Source organism: Dromaius novaehollandiae, chromosome 11, assembly GCF_036370855.1.
Source record: "Dromaius novaehollandiae isolate bDroNov1 chromosome 11, bDroNov1.hap1, whole genome shotgun sequence".
Taxonomy (NCBI): domain Eukaryota; kingdom Metazoa; phylum Chordata; class Aves; order Casuariiformes; family Dromaiidae; genus Dromaius; species Dromaius novaehollandiae.
This window is the reverse complement of record NC_088108.1, coordinates 4248153-4266182: the sequence shown is the minus strand read 5'-3', so window position 1 is coordinate 4266182 and position 18030 is coordinate 4248153. Positions and strand designations below refer to the sequence as shown.

General features: G+C 47.2%; 1 protein-coding gene across 4 annotated transcripts in view; it reads right to left on the bottom strand.

Annotated features, from left to right (window-relative positions):
* ARHGEF9 (Cdc42 guanine nucleotide exchange factor 9) overlaps positions 1-18030 on the bottom strand; it is a 207484-nt gene that overhangs the window by 23697 nt on the left and 165757 nt on the right. For all 4 annotated transcript variants that reach the window (XM_064518085.1, XM_064518088.1, XM_064518087.1 and 1 more), the window contains exons 9-10: positions 17279-17408; positions 8445-8576 (exon numbers count right to left, since the gene is read on the bottom strand). In XM_064518085.1, coding sequence (XP_064374155.1) covers positions 8445-8576; positions 17279-17408 — 262 coding nt within the window. The remainder of the gene's footprint in view (positions 1-8444; positions 8577-17278; positions 17409-18030) is intronic.

The following is an 18030-nucleotide window of genomic DNA, read 5'->3' as shown; positions in this document are numbered from 1 at the left end:
GTTTATGTAATCCCTCCTTGCACAAGGACAGCTGTGCTGGGGAGGCCGGCAGATTCCTGCCAAATTATTCAGCAGTGTCTGTCTACTGAGTTTGGAAAGAGCCGTTTGATTCATCCTTGCCAGTTCCATGAAGCTGCAGTGTGGGATCGGTGCGGGGGAGGACTGGAGCTGAAAGCGCTTGTGTGGAAATGCTATTTTCGTTCGATGTATTTATTGGAACATCAGTGGCATTTTGATGCCTTGTTCCACCTAAAGCCCAGTCACATTGTATCTGAAGCAAGGGGGCAAGGGTGAGTGCATTTCCAAAGAACTAATAAACGGAAGGGATGATAGGAAACCTTTCCACAGACACATCGATTTGCTTTTCTGCTCTCCTCATTTTGTTCTCGGGGTCTGAAGATTGTCCTGGTGAAGGGGCACTGGAGGAGGAGGGATCGACTTGCAGCTTTTGAGGTTTCGCTCATGGGCCAAATTTACACCCACTGCAATTATGGGAGCGATAAATTAGGCACAGCATGTATTGTATAGCATCTTGCATATCTATAGGGTTATATGACTAGGCTCAACCTGCTCCACATCCAGAAAAGAAAACACAGACTGTAAACGGCTTTCTAAATTTAGCCCTCCCTGGATTTCACCATCGCGTTAGTAACTAACAGCCCAAACCCTTATCCCGCTGCCCTCTGCCTGTAGGTCTCCTGTGTCCGGCTGAGCCGGGTGTTCTCCCCCCACACCCGCTGCAGCCCAGCTGCCTTGCTGGGGACCGCGATCCCTTCTCCGATATTGCACACCGAGCACCGCAAAAGCAGCACCTGCCACGCTGAGTCGGCAGCACATCAGCAGGTTTTCGGTAGGTCGCTGGCTCCTACCAAGACGGCGGATTAACCCAAGCCCTCGTGCAAGACCGCATTCAGGGCAGGTCGCAACCAGCACACGCGCAGCCCTGCAAAGCGTTCACCGAGCAACGGCGTTAATGACTATCTTGACTAAATATTGAAGGACTTTCATTTTCTTGAATCCGCCAGATCTGAAAGCTATAAAAGCCTTTTCCACCACCATTTTTAATATATATTCTGCCAATTGCTGGAATTTATCGTGTTCTGCTATCTGACGTTACTAGCCGAGCAGACTGACAGAGATGAATGAGAGGATCGGAGTGAGCGTTGTCTTCTCCTTGCTATGCTGTACGGCCTGGACCCACAGATCAGTCGGCACTGGCTGATCGGCAGGGCTACGTCAATTGGATTGTGGAACCAACGCTCCTCAAAAATTTGATTTTATACTTTGCTCCGGGACTCTGACCAGGGCATCCTCAGCCAGGCACGTTTTCTTTGGTTGTCTTTATGCTCGTCTTGTGCTGTCTCACAAGATCAAAGAGCAAAACACCGTGCTTGTAAGTGCAACACACAACCAAGCCTCTGCTGAGCTGCAGGGAAATACAGCCCGACCCAGTTCTCCTGCCTTGCTGCAGCCTGGAACCAGGCCTGACCAGACACACGGGGTTTTATGGAGATCTGCATTAATGGGAGGAAAAGGGAAGAGGTGGGGATGTGGGAAAAGTCCAATCAAGTTCCTTGTGGGTGGAAAACCCACTTGAAGGAACAAGAATTGTGCCAGTGCTGCCTTCTGTTTGCAAACAAGATTTTAGGCTAAACTGATGAGACCTAGTTAGCCTGCAATAAGAGCAGGGCCTTTGTTTCGGTGCAAAGATTACCTCAGTGTTTTTAACTGAACTGATATGGGAGCTAGACCTTCTCACACTAAAAGGGCTCTGAAATGTCTCTTTTATCTTCCTATATGGAAATGTGAACTGCAATGGAGTCTGACAGGATTATTTTATTTATTCTATCTCCTATAGCAAAGCTATTTCTGGCTGAATGTCTGGCTCTTGCCATTAAACTGGTCTCATTTTGCTTCTCATGCAACCTGCTTTGCTCTGAGAGCTCAAGGGAAGACAGCAATAGCAATAAGCCACAAGCTGGAGTTTACATTGCATCTTGATTGCAAGAGACACATAAAAAGTGCAAATGAAAACTAAATGTGTTTCATGCAGTCACTGATCTTTCTGCTCTGTCAGAAAACACTGAGCATGGAGCCCCATCAAAGCCTGTTCCACGATTGGCAAAAGAAATGCCTGAGTTGGTGCGGAAACGCTGTTAACCCTGCTTACTTCGTACTGTCATTTCTAGCCGAGTGCCACAGCACTCTTGAGCCCCTTGGGGAAACCAAAACTATTACCCAGAAGAGAAATATGAAGATCCTCATCTATTATATGGCAAGTACCTTGCGTATCCCCCAACGTGACGAGCTATGGTCATAATTAATACTGCGTGTCACAGCCCTGGATGTGAAGTACTGTGATTTGCAAATTTAAAGCATCTCTGTGCCAAGCTCTCTCAACTTCAGGGTGATGGGAAAAGTAGGCGCTGTGCCTTTAAGGCAACATCTTTTAAGGCTAACATCATCGAGGACTGACTTCATTTCTTGGTAATTACGGTTAGCATACTGGAATATGTATTCTTCCTTCCTGATTGTAGACATATGGCAAGTCGAACAGAGGCCAATACTTGCTTCCTACACAGTTTATTCCCTTCTTCCTTTCCAAAAGGGATTTTTGCATTATGGAAACGAACCCACAGTTTCTTCTGCTGAAGCAAGCACCACTTCGTCCTCATGCATACAGCAAACACCCAGCCTCTGACTCAGGAAACACAGACAGAAAGTTCATTAGAAGAGTTTGATATTAATCTAATAGCCTGAAGTTAGCTGGCTTTGCAAAGAAAATCTAAATCACGAGTTTCACCCATGACTCTTAATCATGAACTGCAGACATCTAAGCTAACTCAGGCCTCCCCTTTCCCCACCGGTTCTAGAAATGTTCTGCAGTATCTACCTACATCCCTCGGTATTTCAGTTTTCATTGGATACTGAAATGGTTGACATGGTCATTTCATCTCACTACAATTCTCACACCCTAGCACCAGGCAATAATTCAGTGGCAACATTAGGAAGCAACGAGTACTGTCTCCTGCGGCAAAATTTGAGGCAAAGAGATTGATTTGTAAATTTGGGAAAATTTTTCCACACAAGTTGCTTTGCAAGATGGTTGCCAAATGAAAGCCGGCTGCCGCAATGTCAGCTTGTCCATCTGCTGCTGCTGCTCTTATCCATACAACTCTTGTAAATCTGAGCGCAAGTCTCCCACCTGGAAGAAAGACTTAGCTATATATCCACAGTGGCTGAGATAACATCTGTCAAGTGCATTTTAATACAGTCTTTGATAATTACTCATTGTCACAAACTAGGTCTCTGTGTGAAGTACTCTCAGTTATCCGAGACGTGGTGGTCATGGAGATGCATTTTGGATTTCTCTTTCTGAGGCAGAGGAGTTTATGTTGGTATCAAGGGAAGGAAATCAAATCCGACCAGCACCGTGATTCCTCTGACTTCCCTGCCTGACTGCTGAGCCACGTATGTGCCTTGCCAGCTCTCTGAATGCACACAGTCCATCAACCAGCTGATCACCCAAGTGCCCTTAAGCACATTTACCAAGAAAGACCCTTGGCTCAGCTCATGTTGCAAGAGCTCTTGGAAAAATCCCAGCAGATTAGGCTACTGGGAAGACAACAGGGACATTCACATTCAAGGAGCTGCTCAAACCAGCAGCTAGCAGTCCATCTCACCCATCTGCGGAGCAGCACATCACCTTTATGAGATGAGTGAGAGAGAGGATACGAGGGGGTAATTCCAACCTGCTGAGATCTGCGGACACCCACGACTTCAAAAGGCCAAGCAGATGCTGAAGCCTTGCTTGAAATGTTTAGGAGCAATTGGTAAATGTGCTGAATGATGATCAGCTCGCTTGTGCTGTCAGATGGCCTGTCTGGCATTACTGATGGCCTTCTGCAGGCGTATCAAGCCGGGGAGCCACTATGTGCTACTCGCAGGAAGAATCATCCGGAGAGTTATCCTCCCTCACAGAAACGTTTTGACCAGATGTTCAAAAAAACTCCCAATCTTAAAAACATTTTCAGGCATCAAGAGAAAGAAAGGGACTGCAAAGCTCCAGGAAAGTAGGTCATTTTCAAAGCAGAAAGGAGTTTACTTGGAAAAAACGTTAACTGCTGCTAAAAGCAGATAGCAGGATATTAGAGGAATATTGGCATACCCAGTAGGCCCAATTCCTTATGCACGTGCAACACTGGGTTGATCAGTGGGAATAAGAAACCCGGTAATTCTTGCTAGCATGTGATAGGTGTCCTGCTGAAACCTTCCTAGGCCATCTGCCTGTATTGATGTAACGAGCCTGATCCAAAGAATCAATGGCGGAAACAAACACATTTTTAGAGCCTCCAGAACGTGCCTTGTCTTTAGAGCTGCGCAACGGACACAAAGTAGGAGAACTGAAGCAGTCCTAAGTGTTTGCTAGCGGATAACAAGACTGCTATGAAGAAACTCAAACTTGCATGGGGAGGGGACGTGTTATTTTGCATGTCGCCCTCGCCTGGAATAATGGGTACAAAATGAGCTGTTATCTTGGCTGAAGACAGATTTTGTTATACTCTGCCATGGGTTCAGCAATTACACAGCTTGCCCAAAGAAGCAAAAGCTTGAAATATAGATATATACCATGGTTGTTGGCATAAATGTGGCAGTATGCGCTCCTAGGAACGATATATCCAGTGCATGGGTTGGTCATCATGCCTGCTGGAAGCAGAGCGTTGCTGTTACTTTTGCAGAAAAAGGAAAACTGGGAGCTATAAAATTCGGGTAACAGTTTGAGTTAGGACATGCAGGAGGGCTTTCAGCAGCTCTTTTCCAGATACTGCAGGAATTCATGTACTGTCTTTATGGACCTAAAGATGCATCTACTGGTATCACTGAATGCCACTACCACCTCACCTTAGTCCAGAGCAGCGAAGCTGATTCCAGCCAGTTTTTGCCACATCAGAACTGTTTATTTCATCAGCCACTGCAGGAATGAGTGAGCAGGAACCTGACGGTCTTTGCAACACGACCCCGCAGTGTGACAAGTTTTGTAGACAACTGAGTTCAAAGGGAAGGACCAGAAAACCAGCATCCAAAACTGTCGTGGAGCTTATGAAAGCAAACTGCAACTGTTCCATCAGGAACAGATGTATCCGTGTCTGCCAAACTGTATCTGCCAAACCACAGAATCCATATGCATTAATACGGGCTTCGAGAGCACACAGCTCTTCCAGCTGCAAACCCATACCCATTAGACAACACATAACGAAGGTGAGGGTGATGTGTAGATAACTGCAATGGAGATTTGGAGGAGTGCGAGATCTTGTTTGAAATATACTCTTATCATCCTTAGAGCCTCTCAAGATATCCAACATGCTTTCACCAAAGTAAAATGCTTGTGATATATTTAAATAGAGAATTTGCTTTAGTTCCTTATTTCTATTTAAAAAATCTCTTTTTGACCAATAAATTGATAAAATTTAACCATTATCACTCAAGAATGTATGTATTCTCAAATAGACTGTGTCACGATTAAGGATGTGTCACACCTACTAATTTACTACTCAGCTAACGTTATCTTATCTAAAAAAAACCCACAAATGTAGACGATTTTCTGAAGAGGGAGATTTACTAGGATACGCCTTCGTAAGTGGTACCAAAACTGAAACTTTTGTTCATGGCTCACCGACTAAATGAACCTCATGCAAAACACAGGTTGGGTCCTCTGGGAATGTTCTCATCATCCGGAAGAAGAGGGGTCCCGTTCAATCTGCCTCTTCGGAAACCTCTGAAGGACTTAATTCTCCCTGCACACGAGACAGAGAAGCTGGCGGCCCTGGACCAGTCTCAACTCTGAATCCTTCTGGAAACCAAAACTTCAGCTTTTTGCTTTGCCCTTGTGCACTCAAGCAACTCTGATTCCTTGAGGGTTTGGGCAAGTGCGATGTGAAAGCCCGTAGCAAGCCCTGTGCCACTGGAGCACTTCGGTTCCCACGACTGGCAGTGGGGCTGTGCTGCCGAGACTGACCCCGGAGGATCAGCCTGGGACGCGGCAGCTCTACCCAACCCCAGCCAAACCAAGCTGGAGCACCAGGACCCCAGCAGACCTGCTGTCTTCTCCCACGTCTCGGAGATGTGTGGGCCGTGATTCATCTCCCTCAGAGAACAAATTTAGGACATAGGGTAGGCAAGGCCAGCCACCCTTGGCTTCCAGCACCTCGGTAGAGATGGTGCTTGACTGAGACAGCCCCAGGTTGTCTGGCTGGCTGGCTCTAAAATGGAGGCTACCTTGCGAGATGGCTGCTTGTTATGATCCATAGCAAGAAAGGGTCAAGACAACACAGGTTGTAAATCATTCGGATTTACTTTATATAGAATATGTGTTCCCAAAATGTGAGCTAACGCTCCTATTAATTCCATATTTGGACAATCTTTCTTAATAATGTTCAAGGAAAATGCTAGCAGTGCTATGGGGAAATGCTATGGCAAAGTCCTGCTGTAGCCCCCTCTCCCCTCCTGCCCCCTTACTCTGAAAAATAAAAAATGCAATCTGACATTGGAAAGGCTGGTACTGCAGATTTAGGAGGAGATGCTGCAACTTAGTATGGCCACTGTGCCCGTGACATCAGGCTCAACCGCTCTCTGCCCCACCACCCTAAAGCTCTGCGTGGAGACTGTCCCACAAAGATCTCGGCCAGCGGCAGAAGAGCTTGTCACAGCTGCGACACGGAGCCAATCTCCCTACCGTGAAGACCTAGAACCGCCACGGAGTCTCCAAGACAGAGCTGAAAACTGCAGGACGTTCTCCTGTGAAGACACCTCTTGTGCGACATCGCCACACGCACAACGCACAACGCCTTTTGAATACGTAAGGGAAGAGGACAGTGTCGCACCAACAGTGCTCGCACGCTGATGCAACCCGTAAGCCCCCAACAGCCTGCTGTGAACTGCTGAACGCTCTCCGGCCATACTGATGACCGCGGAAATCCCAGCTCTGACTTTACTGGGAGCTGAAGCGGTGCTAGAGACCTCTCTGGATCAGACCCAGTGCAAGCCAAACTGAATGCTTATGAATTGGAAATTCAGGATCGTGGTCAAAGTTTAGGAGGTCAAGATTAAAAATTAAACCCAGCTGCTTATTTCCAGCCTCATCTTGACAGTTCTCTGAACATCTGACTTTGTTATTGCTGTTCTATTTACGTTTTTTTTTTTTTTTTTTTTTTTTTTTGCAGAGCTGGGAAAGGTGTAAAAGGGACAGAAATGAGGGAAGAAAAATAAGCACACCCATTCCAGAAGGCAAAATTTCAGCCAACCATGACTCAGGGGAAAAGTGCCACCCACCGAATCGCGCAGGCCACGGCTCCCCGCACCCCGGCAGCGGGCAGAGATGCCTCGGTGAGTCGGGAGCCACCCACTCGCTCACGCACACGGCTTCCTGCAGCAGCAGCAGGGCACTCCTCGGAGGGCCGCCCCGCGCGCGCCGACCTCGCTCCGCCTTCCCGCCGCGTCTGCGACCCGACAGGAACGCGGCCCGCTACGTTCGGCTGCATGTGTCTGCAGCTTGCTCTCGTTCACACTTGAAGCCGATCCAGGGGACTCCCTCTGCAGAGCTATCTACATATCTGCAGCGAAAATGTCAACGAATCCAAGTGTGTCAGAAGACAGAGGCATCCAGGACTTCTGAGCTCCACCGCTTCACGCACTGACGTCTTCCTTAAAGCGGTGTGATAACACTGAGCTGGGATCACCTCAGTGAGGCTACAGCAGTACAACGGCAGGCAGCTCAGAGCCGGAGACGGTGATACTGCTTAGCACAGCTGCTCCCAACCACAGTTCATCTGCTGCTACTAATGCTATACTGTGTTAGCATCAGTATTCTTGACTATCTTTCTCCGCCTTCACGATGGGCTTCATTGCAGAGGCATGCCCTGTAAGCTAGCACCGCAGCTACGTAAAGATGAGGCTTAAAACACGTTCCACCAAATGACAGCACGTACACCCTGGTAAAAACCACAGTGCTGCCTGCTATTCCTTCCAAAAGCAGCAATTGTCATTTTAACGCAGTAACTGAGTCGTCTGCGTACATGCCAGGCTTCACAGTCCATATAGAAGTTCTAGGGCTATCTGATTCCTGATCACATGCTGCTGCAAAAACCCTGAAGGAGAAGCGAGGCAATGAGCCAAAACAAGGGGAATGCAAGAAAAACAGCAAGGCATGCAGCGAACAAATGGATGCTGGATTTGCCACTAGTGTACAAATCCTTCTATGTTACACTCACAATCCTGTAATTCAGTATTTCTAGGATTTGCACTGCCCTTCATCAGTGCTACTCATGTCCTCTTCCGCACGTGTGGGAAATGGCCATCTTGCCCTAAAAACCACTCTGGGATGGAAAGGCTGCAGCCTGCCCGCGGTGTGTCCTTAGCAATGCTGGTTTCTCCCTGGATGTCCTTACCTTCTTGCAGAGAACCATCTGGTGATCAAAGAGAAAGAAAACGCGCTGCTGGTTCCGTCCATAAGGCTGGTAAATCCAGGACATCTCCCCCGTGTAGATCAACTCGGAGCTCCGGTCCAAGATATCGTCTCCCTGGAGGGCACAGAGAACGAGGCGGAGTGAATCACTGCTCCCCGCCGGCACAGCAGATAACTTTCTCTGGGCTGGCTGGGGAGGAGCAGGCATTAAATGACATTTTGACCCTCCTGCATCTCTCCAAGCTGCCCCTTCTGACCAGAAACGGGACCATCCCCACCAGCTGCCCGGCCGCTCTGCCCCTTCTCGTGGCGCCCAGCTCGCCGAGGCAGGCAGGAGGGAGGGGTACGGCAGCGGTCTCGCCGCGACCTCTCAGCACACGTCCTCCGAGCAATTCCCCTTCCTCTGCATCCAGGGCAGGGAATGGCCCTGGGGCCCCCAAAAGAGCTTCCCAACGCAAGTGCCCCGCTGAGCATCTCCAGACATCCCCCCCACGAGCGATCAAAGTCATCCAAAGTAGGATATCAATTTTCTCTCCCCCGAGGCTGTCAAAACTTCTCCCTCCAGATTGCTGCCTCTCTTCCCACTCTTTCAGGCAATTAGATCCCCTTCTCCCACAGGTTGTTAGAGCCCCCCATCTCCAACGAACTGTCAGGACCACCCCGGCTCATCTGGCAGCAGCCAGCCCCAGAGGCGGCGAGGCCTCCCCGGCAGCCTGCCAGGATGCCCTCACCCCTTCTTTGCCTCAGGCTAATGCTTGTTTTCTTCTCCTCTCTTCTTCTTTTTTTGTTTTGTTTTAAGGATTCATGAGCAGATGGTCTTGGAAACACAGCTCGCTCTCTCCCACTCTCGGAGAGAACAAATGCAGTCACCCTCCACTAATTGGGATGAGCTGGACTTTTTTAAAAGTTAATTAAAATCTATTTATTAAAAATGGGTGAATTCGCCACCACCTGCCCTGTGGGCATCTCAGTGCATCTCACACTCTGAAACGCTGCAGAAGGAGTCAGGAGGACTTCAGCTAAAAGGTAAGGAGCAGGATGGGGGAGCAAGGGAGAGAAAAGCTTTCTTTTTTGGCTCCCAAACTGGTGCAATTCTGGCTTTGATGCTGAACGAGGACAAGCCCATTCCAAAATCTAGGCAAACAGCACATAAGGCTTCAGCCAGCTACAGGGGTATCTGGAGAGAGACGCGCCTTTCTGGTACCACTTAGACGTGCAGGTGCTGAAGGACCCAAGAGCCAACCCCCACTCCTAATTTCATGGTTTGGATTTCAGGCTGCTGCTCAGGTAAATGTGTAATTAACCTCTCGGCATTGATCTCAAAGGAACGCCTGAGTCCCTGGGCCCAGTGACAACAGCAGCTTCATTAAGTCGCTGCATCGTCATGCTGCAGCAGAGACTTTCCAATTGCCTCAGTGAGGCATCTATCCACCTCTCTGTCTCAATTTCACAGCTGTGGCATCCGAAGGCCTCATTAGGGATAACTTGCTGGGAATACCGAGGGACATTCCCAGGGAGAGAGGTGGTGTGCATCTCACAGCACTTCCAGAGCGTGGTGTTGGGGTCTGATCCCAGCTGCATTACCTCCTGGTCAGATCCCAGTCTTTACAGAAACTGGGTCCTGCTGAGACGGCTCAGGCATCATCAAGCCCTTGAACAAGAAGCCTCTGAAGCAAACATATGGGCTCCAGAAGTTGTGGGCCATCCTAACTAAACATGAGCTTATGTGAAGAAGATTCTACCAGCCCATGGATGGAAGCTTTTATGAGAGGGGGTGAGCCTAGTGTCTGCTAAAAATAGAAAGCCAGTTCTGTGTTTTACTCCTGTGGTAGCATCTAAAGCCTGAGGACACACAGAGGACTCTGTAAACACTTCTACTTCATTAGCTGAACCCAAACTGTGTAGTCCCTGCAAGCAACATGAAGGAAAGAAAATGATAGGATTTGTATTGCATTTTTTATGTTGTGAAAACTATTTATATATACAGTCCATAGGCTAGAAATAGATGATTTCCAATGTTGCATTTGCAAATTTGGAAATGTGTATTGCAGATAGCTTTAGATTAGCATACAGCTGGCCAGCTTTCAGCCCCCAAGAGCAGCACTCTCCACGGCCCTGCCTGTTCCTCAAACCCTCGGCTGCTGTAGCAATACTGGCTTGGCTACGCTGCCAGAGCCTCCTAGAGCAGATGCAGCGAACCTTGAAAGGAGGTTTTCTGCCAACACAGTGATACCACCTCTCCGAGCAGCATAAAGTCTCTTCTGGTGGCGGAGCATCCATATGGGGGGTTTACTGGGACAGCGAGGTCAGCCAAAGAGAGGGGACGAGGAGGGAAGCGTTTGCCTTTCTGCTCCAGTGCTAACGTGACCACCCCAGCCAGCCTCTCTACGTGTCCTGGCTTGAGGCAGGCTTTCATGCGGTGCCTCTCCCAGCCCGTCTCTAAAGCCACCGTGGTGTGCCTTCGGAGTTAAACTGCGTGGTGGAGCCGAGGACGGGCGCACATTTAAGCCGCCTGGCTTGATCACCCAAGTGGAGGCAGCCAGCCTGTCTTCAGCAGTAAAAAGCTCTCTGGTGACTAGATAGCTGTCCAGCACTGAGCAGACTGTCTGAGGTCTGGCTTCCTCCAATCCTACAGAAAACAATGAAAAAAAAGTTGTTTCCCTCTCCATTTTTTGCAAGCAACCCCTAGAGAGGCTGGATCTCCTACATCCTTCTGTACGTTGAGAGAAACACCGTTAAAAAAGAAGAGGATGGATTTTCAGTAGTTCTGAACTAGCAGATGTCTTGCTGACTTTGGCAGAGCAGAGCAGCAAAATGGCCAAGACAAGATGAGATGGCCTCCCGAGGTCTCTTCCAACCTGAGCTATCCCGTGATCCTGTAAACCAGTAAACCCGGCCCTCCGCAGCCTGCGACACAGGTTTGCACTGAGCATCCTGCTGCAAATGAAGGGCAGGGAGAAGAAAGCCGAGTCCTCCTTTCTTCAGCACAGGCACAGAGTCCAACTACTTCGTGTGCAGTAGCGGGGGCAGAAGGTCACCCGGTCCGAGGCTGGATGTGTGCTTCACGCTCCCTCGAGCTCGCCGGCACCACAGAGAAACGCCTGAAGTGCTGGGGCCAGTCCCGAATGTGGTGGCAGAGGGTCAGCTCTGCTGCTGCTGCTACACAGGGATGAAAGTCAGCAGCTTGCCAGCTGTGCTGCAGGTGACCACTGCTGGGAGGGACCAAAGGGGGTTTAGCAGCGTCACAAAAGGAAAGCTCCTGGGAGAACCAGCGTGACACGGAAGGACATTTCACTGCGAGCTGCGTGTTAGACCTCCCCGTCTGCTCCACTGCTTCTTCCCCACGTGAGCAAGACGCTACCTGGGCAGGTGGTATCAAGGGCTCCGAAATGCTCGGCTCATCGGACACGGGCCCCGGCGCCCAAGCCCACCGCCTGACGCGGCTCCTTGCTACCGCTGCCGGGCAGAAACCCCTCGTCGTAGTTAGCATTCAGCAAGCAGGGCTCTCTCCTGCCCGACACCGCTGCTCCTTAATTAGAGACTGACAGGCTGATTAGCACTCTGGGCTACGGGAAGATCAGAAAAAGGAGAGTGAGAGAAATGTTGTCCTTTTCATCAGGCTCATTTTCGATACCTTCTGTTGCTGGGAAAAATGTAAAAAAGGATCTGCTCCAGTCCCTGATGTGATTTTTCCCAGGAGGATTTCTCATCAGGCTGTCCTCGCTTTGAAAACACTACGTTGGTCGCATGCATCATCTTTTCTTTTTTTTTTTTTCATCTCATTCTGGGATTTAACAACGTAATATTAGGCTGAAGCCAACTATTATGCATTACATAAATAAGGGCACCGAGTCTTGCTTTAAAGCAGCCGTAAATAATAAGAACGGGAAGAAATTTAAAAGGACAGTGTTCATTATATTTCTCAATTACACATATTTTGCCCTTCATGTAAATTTAACACTCTCGAAACCTGCCAAATTGGCAACCCAAGGGAATCAGGGCTAGAAATATCTAGAAATCTGCATAAACCAATGTCATTTGTTTAAACATAAGGAGGAGCAGTTTAAGCCGTCTCGGGCTGATGAGCTGGGCTCTCTCCTGTGTCAGCCATCCTGCCACTGGCTCAGGGTCCTTCAGCGATGCCCGTCCGTGGACGGCCACCACGGGCAAGGGGAACCTGGCCGCGTCGCCTCCCTCCTCCAAGCCAGTCTGGGCTGAACGGGAGGAGAGAGGAGCTGGCTGCAGCCACAGAGGCGGGAGGAGGCCTGGGGTGCTGCGCTCCTCCCGCACCCGGGAGCTGGAGTTAGGGTCGTTGCTGCCTTTTTTGTTTTGTTTTGTTTTGTTTTTTTGTTTTTGACTTGGTTTAAGAGTTACACGGAAAAGGAACTGTTGCCCTCTCATGGGAATAGAGTGATCCTGAGGTCCATCAAAGCGCAAAGCTGTTTTCCGTCACTGCGTCATCTCAAATGGGCGGTTTTGTGGAAACAATCTCTTTATAGTACTACTGTGTGTGCGTGTATATATAAGTGTGTATATATATATTTGTAGCCCACTAACCTTTGAGATCTGTAACTGTCTTTGAGAGGGCACGAGCACAAGAAGGGACTGAGCCTGCAAAGGCTGCCCAGCACGGGCTTTGTCTGGCCCGTTTTCAGTCTGATCCCGAGGAGACTTCGCATGCTGCTCTGAACCGGCTCCAACTAACCTTGCGCGTCAGTTTGGCCTCCCTGCTTTTAAATGTCACTGCTTTGATCTGAGGGTACGTAACCATGGGCAAGGGGACGATGCTGAGCAAAGGGAAACGCAAGCTGGACACCGGGAAGCACTTGACAACACGGAGAGCTCCCAGACCCTGCACGGTCCCTGCGGGAGGGGGAGGAAGCCCTATCCTCCGAGCCACTAACAACTGCAAGGACAAAACACACCAGCAAATTTGGTGTAGGCAGCGGCAGCGCCTCTCTGGGGCTGTTTACGTCTTGGAAATTCAGGTTGCAAAAGAAAAAAAGAAGTGTCATACATGGCACCAGTCCAGCCCAGACTTTTCAGTCCAGACCATGTTCCTAGGAGTTCTGCCGGACCACATTTCAAAGTGATTGGGATTATTTTTGATTTATGGCAGTCAGAGAGACTGGCATCTTCTCTTCAGATTTTGCTCAGTCATGACTTGTATAAAGCTGCCAAAGCTGCCAATAATTCCTTAGGCTTCACGCCCTGGCTGCCACAGCACAGTTATCAGCTACCACTAAAGTCAGGCCACCCTTGCTTGGTCCCATCTGTGATTTAAACCATCAGACCCTGCTTATGTGACACCTTGAAAAAAAAAACAGCCTTGTTTAACTAAAGGACATTTACATTTTTCAAATGCTGACTCTGAAATTAACCTTCAACATGGGCCATGTGGAAAATCATGAGAGATAACAACCATTCCTGACACATACGGGCACAACTCCATGGGATTCAACAGAATAGCTTCTGCTCAAATTAGCTAGAACTTGCCCCCTACTTTTTATTTGCTTTTATTTTAGGATCACCATTATGCATACATTCCAAATAATGCCCTCTCCTTGTGAGAAGATCCGTAAACACACTCTGTTTCACTTCAGCATTCCTTGAATGTTCATGAACATCTCAAATATTCACTCACTAAACACTGTTTTTGTTTGGTTTGGATTCTTCCTTCTTTTTTAAAAAATCTTTTCTAAGATCTCATTGCAAAACACGGGTAAATTTAGAAATGAAAAGGCAATTTCCAATCAGAAAGTCAGAATGGCTAGTCTAGAGATGTGGAAGAAAAACACAGAAATTTCTCCAAATGAAACATTTCAACAAGCTTAAACATTTACTCTTGGTTTCTGTTGAAATAACCCACCAAATGCAACATGCTGTAGTATAACATTAGGTGGGAAATAGGGATTATCTCTATCTTGTGCCCTGGCTGGATTGCTAGTGAAAAAAATCTGAACTGATAGCTTTTCCTGATTCCCATTTTCTTGGATTCATGTTTTGTTTTGTTTTTTCAGGCTAGTTTTAAATGAGCCTGCACGCCAGGTCTACGTTGCTATAGCCACTTTGCACTCCTGTGCCAGCTGCAGAGCGGAGGAAGCCACTGTGATGCCCACAGGGAGAGAGAGGGAGCACCTCGGGGTGCGAACTCTAACTAGAGCAGGAATAGGGCCATGGAAAGATGGGAGGGAGAAGCTGTGGGTTCCTGTCTCTGTTTCAGTGAGCACTAAATACAAGCTGTACAAACATTTATAGAAGCACAAACTGGATGTCAGGTCACCCTCTTCCACCTGAGTGTCCTCCACTAAAAAGCTAGGTCTTCTTCCACGCTCTCACCGAGAAAATGCTTGCATGGGCTCCACAGACTGGAAGAGATGGGAGGGGAAGTACTAGGAAATCCCTCTTACACTCCATAACAGGTAGGAGATGAGGGCTTGACTCCCTTCAGGTGGGGGAAATCAACCCCAGATTGCCTATGAGAGTGCTTCAATCTGTTATGAAAAAAGGGCAACTTGTGTAGACTTTGACTGTTTCTTATGGAGTCAGATGTGCTCTGAGGATGAGCTAAACTGGGTCTCCAGGTAGACGGCGACTGGGAACAAGTCCTACAAGTGAGATGAGTGCCATTCAGTGCTCTGTCTCACACAGCACCACCAAGGTTCAGGGGCTGCCAGGCTCACTGGAAACTTTACTGGCAAAAGCAAAGGCACAAAAGGTTTCTGACAGTGCTATAGATAGAGATCAGCTGAGCAGGATTTTGGAGGCTAGCAGCTTGGATTTGCAATGCCTGAAGATTGTTTGCACAAATCTAGGACAGATCTAAGCATCTGGCACTGCTTTTGATCTCTCCTGCTCCTTTTTTGCAATATAATATAGTTAACTTTTGAGTATTTTGTTTTCTCCTTCATCTTCTTGGCCTTTACATGGACATCTGTGAAGTGGGGGCTGGATTTGAGGACTCAGAGGTTACTTCTGAGGCAAAAATCAAGCGGCGATGTCCTCTAATGGATCTAGCTCTCATAATCTAGCATTCTTACCACAGTCCTTTGACTCTTCTTAATCCAAAACACAGATGTAAAAATGGCAAGAAGGCTGTTTTCCTTTGAATGGGGGCAGTATCTGTATTCCCATTGGAGCTCTGAGCAGTAGCAACAGCAAGTTCTGTTGTGTTATGAAAAGCAGGAGGATGTTGCTGCAATAATGTGCTTACAAATTTGGAAAAGTAACTGGAAAAAAACCCTGGAAGTATGATTTGGAAGCATGATTTGGCAAGTTCCTAAGGACAGGACGGGGATAAAGAATGGGTACAGCTAAGCAGGAATGAATTATTAAGGATATGGCTAAGTAAAAATGAATTATCAACTGGGCTAATGGAAGTGAAAAAGAAACTACTATACCATAGATCCTATATGGAGGTCACCTTGGCTTTCCACTCACACATGAATATTAACTGACTTGGAATTGATCCGTCCTTAATCTAGATTTATTTACAATGACGGTCTTGGCATTTCTTACAAGTGACACCCATTCGCTCATCACACAGAATATACTGAAGGCTGAATATATATCTGATGGCCCTGCGCCTCCTTGGGAGAAGTTTTCTAATTCTGAAAATAAGTCTGCGTGTCAGTATTAGAGAGAATTTTCTTCCCAGTAAGCAACAATAAAACAATCAGGGAAATCATCTGCATTCTCTGCTCTAACCGCCACTCAAAATGTAAACCAACAATGACTGCTGCATTTATATGTTTTATCCAGAGAGCCAGGGTTGAATCTAACCCTCGTTAGAGCAATATGACTAATAATACAGAATTGGAAGGTGATGTACCTGCCTTTCTCTTCATCTCCTCCCAGTCTTCCTAGATCTTTTCTGGAAAAACCTATTAAAGGACTAATGATTCTCCCTATACATTAATTTACATAGTGTGGTCTCATTGACTTTAATGTTGAGTTCTTCCAGATCTTTATAACTGTAAGTAAGAAGGGTGGCTGTTCCACCACTATACAAATCTACTTGCTAAACACCTGACTTGATGATTTAAAATAGAAGGGGACTTACAAAAACATTTGACTTTGGTCTGATTCAAAAACTCTATTCACTAGCTACATTCATACAACAATTTAAAAATTCAGGGAGGAAAAGAAAAGGAGAAATGTTTATTTTGGATAAGAAAACACATGCCAAAAGTATAGAAGACTAAAGGCCTGGTAGTGAGGAATCCATCTGCTGACTTTGCCTTGCCTTTATTCCTCAGCTCATTGATTGTACCATGACTACAGGCTTGGTTCAAAAATATCTTTAAGTGGCTACTCACTTTAAATGTGCAAATAGCATTGCTAGCTTCAGCTTAACATTTTGACTTCTAATCATGAAGTGATCACCGGAAGAGTTTTCCCCATTGTCTTAACCTGTCACAATTTCCATGGCTTTCTGGTACCTCTTTCCATACCTTTTCCCCAGTGAGAAAGCACAAATACCCGCAAAGAGTTTGATTCAGATCTCACTTACTCCCAGCCCAACAGCACTGCAATCACCAGAGTTACTCCAGATTTATATCAGTGAAATCAGAACTGGACCCTAGACTACCTTCAGAGTACCACTAGTGTTTTACATCTTAAACACCATCTCCAAAATCTGTAAATACATCATCTCCTCTGTCCTGAGTTTAATCCTGGTTCTGGGGTCTTCTCCGACATACATCCCGACCAGGCCATGTGAAACAAACTACATGCTCTAGGATGATTCAAAAAAGTGCATGGATTTTACTTTTTCCAGGTTTATAGCACCAAATCAGGATGCAGAGGGTACTTTACCTCCCAGTCCAGAACGGAGGCCTGCCACTGAGCTATCTTGTCGATGTTCTCCAATCTCCGCTTCCGCTCGTTGATCTGTTGAGTCACGTTCCTCATGACTGCGAGTGCGGCAGCCACATACCTGTAGTCACTGTTAGACACAAAAAGGAGTCCATGAGCTGGAGCCTGAGGTGCACTGCAAAGGTACACGAGTCTATCTTTAGGAGTGGCATAATCTCGCCACCCTTTTAGAAAGAAGTGCAGGCAGGGTTTGCCACTCATTATTATCTTTTCCATCAGCAATAACTTTCTCCAACATCCAAAAAGGTCATCTTGCTTAAAACTGAAGTTGTGTGTGTGTGAGAGAGACAAGCAGGTCAAGTCCTCAGTTGGTTTGCATCAAGAGACCCCAACTGAGTTTGGTCTGGCCTCTACCGATCTAACCTAAAACAGTTGTGGATATCGATTTTTAAAGTCTTATGATGCTCAGCTGAAGCATCCAAGAAGAAAGTTTGAACATTTTTATAATTTCTGTCTCTGGGCCCAGATTCTTCCATTTTTAAAATGAACATTGGAAATATTTTTTATATTATTTTTTTCCTTTTGTAAAAAGTATCTCCTTATTGCAATAATTTAAGGAAAAGAGGTCCAGAAGGACCATCCAATAATGCCATTCCCAAGTCAGCTGGTTAAACACTGGTGGGTTTCACAGTCATTTTGTGCAGATAAGCAGCATGTGAGCAACTTTGTCCTACCTGGATCCATCTATCTGT